At 29.0% G+C, this 6,207-nt stretch overlaps 2 protein-coding genes across 2 annotated transcripts in view; both read left to right on the top strand.

Moving 5' to 3' along the window:
* On the top strand, positions 1-4,687 carry Sod1 (Superoxide dismutase 1). Its single transcript, XM_018454898.1, has 4 exons — positions 1-291; positions 689-785; positions 2,273-2,460; positions 4,387-4,687. Exons 1-4 carry the CDS (start codon positions 223-225, stop codon positions 4,492-4,494), a joined length of 462 nt encoding a protein of 153 aa, XP_018310400.1. The 5' UTR covers positions 1-222; the 3' UTR covers positions 4,495-4,687.
* A 226-nt stretch (positions 4,688-4,913) lies between these two features.
* LOC108727011 (uncharacterized) overlaps positions 4,914-6,207 on the top strand; it is a gene marked incomplete at its 3' end in the record, with an annotated part of 29,520 nt that continues 28,226 nt past the window's right edge. The window contains exon 1 of the mRNA XM_018454897.1: positions 4,914-5,278. Coding sequence (XP_018310399.1) covers positions 5,181-5,278 — 98 coding nt within the window. The remainder of the gene's footprint in view (positions 5,279-6,207) is intronic.

The raw sequence follows: 6,207 nt of genomic DNA, 5'->3' as shown, positions 1-6,207 counted from the left end.
GTCAACTTGAACGCGCCCATTGTCATGGGTGAATTGTCGGCCATGTTATCATTTTAAATTCACCAAGTTTTGCGTATCATCCGACGTGATTCAGCAGTTTGATTATTTAATTCCAGTGTAAATCGTGAGTTATCGTGCAGTCTATCGTCGACGTTGGTCAACGTTGTCAATAATTCATTCGGGCAAGCTTAAATAGATAGCTAGGAATACATTTGTGATATAATGACGATCAAGGCGGTTTGTGTCCTTCAAGGAGAGCCTGTTAAAGGGACCGTGTATTTTGAACAAACGGTAAATTCTGTTCTGTTCTAATCTTCCTTCATCTCTTCACCGCATAAGCGTGGCAATCTCATGGAAATTTTTAGCTCAATCTCGCTATATTTTTTCAAAAGATATCTGCTTATGTCTTAACTGCTTAAATCGCAAACTTAAAGATGAAAATTTTTTTTATCTAGTATACGATACGATAGTATCTTTTATTTATCCTCATACATCCTACATTTTTTTACTTAATTGAGAATGCCTGACTCGTTTCGCGATAATTTTTATTTTCTCTAATTTGTCAGAAAAATTTCTTCTAGATAGGAAATTTTATTTTGTGATATTTAATAATTAAACGTACTTTTGATTTCTGAAAATATTTATTCGCATTTTTCTTACTAGAATAAAAGCTTGATTTGCATTATAGGAAGGTTCAAATACGGTCAAGGTATCTGGACAGATTTCCGGCTTGCAGAAAGGTCTACATGGTTTTCACGTTCATGAATTTGGCGACAACACTAATGGTATGTTTGGATCAGATATGATAAGAATACTCAAATGTTACATGACATATCTGAGACATTACGTAATTTAAAATTAATTTGAAATATAATTTGTAAATCTTTGAACCAGAAGACGCGGTAGTGTCTCCGGCCATGTTCAACTATCCTAACTACTTTAGGATTAATTTGTAATTTTCCTCAATAATTTCGCAACAGATTTGCTGGTTAGTCGTTTAAAACTAACCAAATTTTGCATTATTTGTATATAATATAGACATTAAGTAACTTAAGATATAATTTACATGTCTAAGTCTGTAATTTTTTTCAACAAAAATTTGTTTGTCATTCAAAATTGTGATGAAATTTCTCAGAATTTATAAAAGTTTGAAATTGTATTGTTTTTATCAAACTTGTCTTATTTGCAACTTTTGTAAAGTTGATAACGAGCTAATTAAGAAAGAATATATGTGATATGGCTCTGGAGACACAATAGTATTTCAGCGCTAAAAAAAAGTGAATATTTACTTGCTGCAAATAAGGGCCAGAATAAACAATGGACATATATGACTCTCAGTATTTATTTATATCTTTTTAGTTGTAAGTTTTTATCTTTTGAATGATTATGGATGTTTAGATATAGATGACGTCAGAAGTGAGAAAATATATACTAAAATTTCTTGTAAAAAGCAGACATAAGTATGGAAATATTTTTCAATAAAACAATGTTTGCATTTGATTAGAGTACACTCGCAAAATAAACTGAAAACTGTCCTCATAATTTGTAATAGAATGAAATCATTATATCTCAATTCGACTGTCTTGTAGCTTGTTTTATCATTGTCTGGATAAGCATAATTTAATTTCAATAATATATGGTTATTGATTATTATGATACAGTGGGAGATTTCGATATTTTACAAATCTATTCCATCTATTGTAAATGTTGTTTTATTAAAAAATACATTTTAATATGGTGTTTGTACGAATTTTCTTTATATATTATTTTATTCGTTTTTTATGTCACATTCCAAGATGGCTGTAATGAGCCGACAGGAGCCTAAATTTCAAACTAACTTTTTTTGGTATTTTTTTTTATTTATTATAATCTCTAAATTTTTACTGTTTTAATACCTTTATTTAATCATTTAAAGGACCTTGACAAATTAACTTCTACTTATAATGTTGAATAATGAAAATACTATATCATATACTACTCAAATTTAATTTGTTACAAGATGTCTGTATTTTTAATCATTTAATTTAAGTGATAATTTAATATTTAGATATTTTATTTTAACAATTTGTGTATATTATTAAAATATTCTTGTCTTTCTTTGAGTAAAAAAGTCAATTTTTTGTGTGAATGAATAACTAAAGGAAATTAAAAAGACATTAGAACAGCGTTAAAAATAGTAATAAATTAATAAATTAAAACTATTTTTTGTTGTACTATTTTTAAGGCTAAATTTAAAACATTAAGTAATTCTTTATCTTCTCTATTTTAATAGGTTGCACAAGTGCAGGCGCTCATTTCAATCCTCTAGAAAAAGTTCATGGTGGTCCAAATAATAGTGAGCGCCATGTTGGAGATTTAGGAAACGTGGAAGCTGGTACTGATGGTGTCGCAAAAGTTAATATCACCGACTCTATGATTCAGCTCAGTGGAACGCACAGTGTCATCGGACGAACTCTTGTGGTATATTAGATTTATAAGTCTCATTTACTTGTACTTTATCAGATTTTAATCCACAAATCATTTTAATTGGATTCTTACTCTTTAACATTAGTAATGACTTAAAAGTTAATATAATTTGTGCATTTTTTTAAATATGTTACAAGAGATATCCACATTTAGTATATTTATATTTAGTAGGGGAGAGTGGTCTAAATCGGACCATGTTCTAAATAGGACCTTTTTAATTTAAATGAATACGGTTAAGCAGATTTGCGTACTATTTATAACGTAAAGTCTTTATAAGACACCGAACATGTGATAGCAGTTTGACAGTTCTCTGTCATAACATTCATAACATAAAGGCAAATATGTATTTTCAGCCATCGTGCGAAAATTTTTTTAAAAAAGAAAATCCTTGTAAATCATTATTTAAAAGATGTTAAAAATTTGAAAAGTAATTGATTTAAGATAATTAAAGAGTGTAGAATTAAAAAATATCAAGCATTTCGTGATCACTTTTGCGGTTTATTGTAAAATTTGTTCCAAAGTTCGAAAGGACCCGTGTCCAAATTGGACAGTACAGTGAATAACTTATAGACCTGATTGTAGTACTGGTGATCGGCTGACTAGATCTGGTCCAAGCAATTAAATCAGTAAAATATCATGAGTCATCAGACTCAGATGAGTTTTATTGATTTCAATTCTAATAATATAAATAGTTAGTATTTTCTTTTTCCAAAAAAAATGTTTATCTTTGACTATCAAATTTCTCGTTTTTACTCAATATACTAAGAAAAATACATTAAAATATTTTAAAATTCTATCTAAAAATCCATAAAAATAGGAGTTTTCGATTCGAACCAGGGGATGGTCCGATTTGGAACCAATAATTCTAAATCGGACCGGAAAAAGCGTTTTTACATTTTCCATTATAGTTTAACACAAGTGAGAGAGAGATACGTCAAAATAATCTCAAGCAAAAATGAAGGGAATTAAATGATCTTTCCAACAGCACTTTGGATTTTACGGTCGGACTTTATTTATGCCTTATAGAGAGTAAAAATTGCAAATAGGTCCGATTTAGACCACTCTCCTCTGTATATTATATACTTAAGTATATTAGTGTATTAAAAGTAAAATGCTGATTTTATTAGAGATACCTGCACATTTAATTGATCACACTTGATTGCAAAACCATATGGTTAAAAAATTATTTATTTATTTTTGTTTCTTTTTGTATCTATTTTATATATACACTACGCAAAAAAATTAAAGGATCACTTGGTCCACCCCCAAAAATAGGTAAAAATTCAGAAAAGTGTAACTTCGTAAAAAATAATCATAACGAAATTTTTAAAAAAGCATTTTAAAGCATGAAATCTCTACTTTCGAAATCGGTAATTGATATTTCGATTTGATTGATTTTTTACGTAGCTATACGAACAGAAATGGGTATCCGTCAAATCTGAAAATTTTGTACAAATTTTACAAAAGTCTATGGCATGAACTAAAAATCGCACACAAATGCGGTTTTAAACATTCGAAAGAGTGAATCTTTACCTTCAATTTGCTTTTTTATTGAACGTTGTACGATTTTTTTTCGACGAGTTATTCGACATTCAATAAAAATAAAAAATTCATTTTTGCTTCAATGTCGAATAACTTCATGCCATAGACTTTTGTAAAATTTGTACAAAATTTTCAAATTTGACGGATACCCATTTCTGTTCGTATAGCTACGTAAAAAATCAATCAAATCGAAATATCAATTACCGATTTCGAAAGTAGAGATTTCATGCTTTAAATGCTTTTTTAAAAATTTCGTTATGATTATTTTTTACGAAGTTACACTCTTCTGAATTTTTACCTATTTTTGGGGACTAAGTGATCCTTTAATTTTTTTGCGTAGTGTATATTAAAAATTTATTTATTTTCCTCATATTTCAGGTTCATGCTGATCCTGATGATTTGGGTCAGGGTGGGCACGAGTTGTCAAAAACAACTGGCAATGCTGGTGCTCGTCTTGCTTGTGGTGTCATTGGTATCACAATGTAAATGTACATACATGATGGGTGCGAGAAGTTAAAAAGATGGAGTATATATTAGAGACATACTATTTTCTTACTGCTTTGTTTCTAGTATATAGTCATACATGCCAATGTTATTTTTTTTGTCAATGTAATATGATGAAAGTTTTGTTCGTAGAAATTAACGTTAATGGTAATAACATTAATGTCAAAATATGAATTTATGTATATTGCCTATGGAACTAAATAAGTACAGAAAAAAATATACAGATCTAAAACATTCTTCCGCATGAATATTTATAAAAAATATACATTCTGCTCTCTCATTTATAACATACATTATAAAGATACATTCGGCTTCATCTATAATATACATTAAATATACATTCTGCTCATCTATTATTATAATATACATAAAGATATATATTCTGCTTCATCTATAATGTACATTAAATACATTCTCGTTCCTGAAAATTTATACCGAATCTTGTTAAATGACTTAGTTGGGCGCCATAATATAACTACAGCATATTTAAATGACAAGCATATCTGGAAAGATGTCGGTACTCCATTTTTCAAATTGGTTCCATTTATAAATCTTATCTAGTCTTATCATGGCACCGATGATAATACTTTGTCAATCGATGACGCATCTAAAAATTATACCGTTCAATATATTAATTTCGGTGGTCGTCGCGATCGTAAGCTGCAAGTATGTTGCCAATAAATCGAGAAAACGAACCAAGGATTAGTGTCTTCGACAATTACCATGACTACAGCAGCTCTGAAGGCGAGGAAACTGAAGCTGAGAGGTATGAGTTTAATTTAGAGCTTTCGATATCATTTGAAACATTTGTCTAAAAATAAGTAAAATAAAATGAATTTTAACGAATTTAGAATGAATTTTGAATAAATAAATGTAGGGAGAGAGAGAGAGAGAGAGAGAGAGAGAGAGAGAGATGACAACTCAGCAAAAAATTGCAATACTCTATGATTCGTATAGGAAAGTTTAAAATTCTTATTTACATTACAAATCGTTTTGCGAGTTCTCATTTTTTATTTTTTAATACGTTTTAAATTCATTAATTTGGTTTTTATATCTAAAGTTATGATATTTTAAGAGAAAGACAGATTGTTTTCAATTACGTTTATTCCATATACAAAGTCATATAATATATTATATTGCGTTGTGACTTGTTAAAGATCTATACATACAGTACTCGACAAAATAAAGTACGCACTCCAAACATTTTCACATTTATGTAAATAACTCGCCAGTCCTGACAGATAGCATAATGATGAATGAGGTAAAAGAAAGGTATTTTAGTCTACTTTGCAATAATGATTACAAAAATTTCAAAAACAATTCGAAATCCTTTAATAGTCAAGTCCGTTACATTTATTATCAAATTTATCATGGACAAAATAAAGTACGCACAACATTGTTTATGAAAATAATAACAACTGGCGCTATTGATGATGAAAAATACATAAATATAACAATGAAGGATATATAAACAAATGAATAAAGCAGGTTTGTCAGTTAATAATATTGCTAGATAGAGTATAGTAAGAATTCTTCATCAGTGAACATGGAAACCAAGTAAATTTGTTTGCAAATTCGAAAACTGATAATTCAGGATTGTTAGAAGGGGCTTTCTAATAGAAAAATCGGTCGCAAGTATAATGTAAGTAAAGGCGCAGTCCGAAAGATATGGAAAAAATTCCAGGAGCTTGGCAC

The sequence above is a fragment of the Mycetomoellerius zeteki genome, unplaced genomic scaffold, assembly GCF_001594055.1.
Source record: "Mycetomoellerius zeteki isolate Tzet28-1 unplaced genomic scaffold, Tzet1.0 scaffold460, whole genome shotgun sequence".
In the NCBI taxonomy this organism is placed as follows: domain Eukaryota; kingdom Metazoa; phylum Arthropoda; class Insecta; order Hymenoptera; family Formicidae; genus Mycetomoellerius; species Mycetomoellerius zeteki.
The sequence above is the reverse complement of the archived record's forward strand: the minus strand, read 5'-3'. Positions and strand labels throughout refer to the sequence as shown.

Excerpts from the sequence above, each read along its gene's own strand:
- Sod1 (XM_018454898.1), top strand. The coding sequence starts at position 223 with ATGACGATCAAGGCGGTTTGTGTCCTTCAAGGAGAGCCTGTTAAAGGG. Across the intron at positions 292-688 it reads CCGTGTATTTTGAACAAACG|GAAGGTTCAAATACGGTCAA; the intron begins GTAAATTCTGTT and ends TTTGCATTATAG. Across the intron at positions 2,461-4,386 it reads TCATCGGACGAACTCTTGTG|GTTCATGCTGATCCTGATGA; the intron begins GTATATTAGATT and ends CTCATATTTCAG.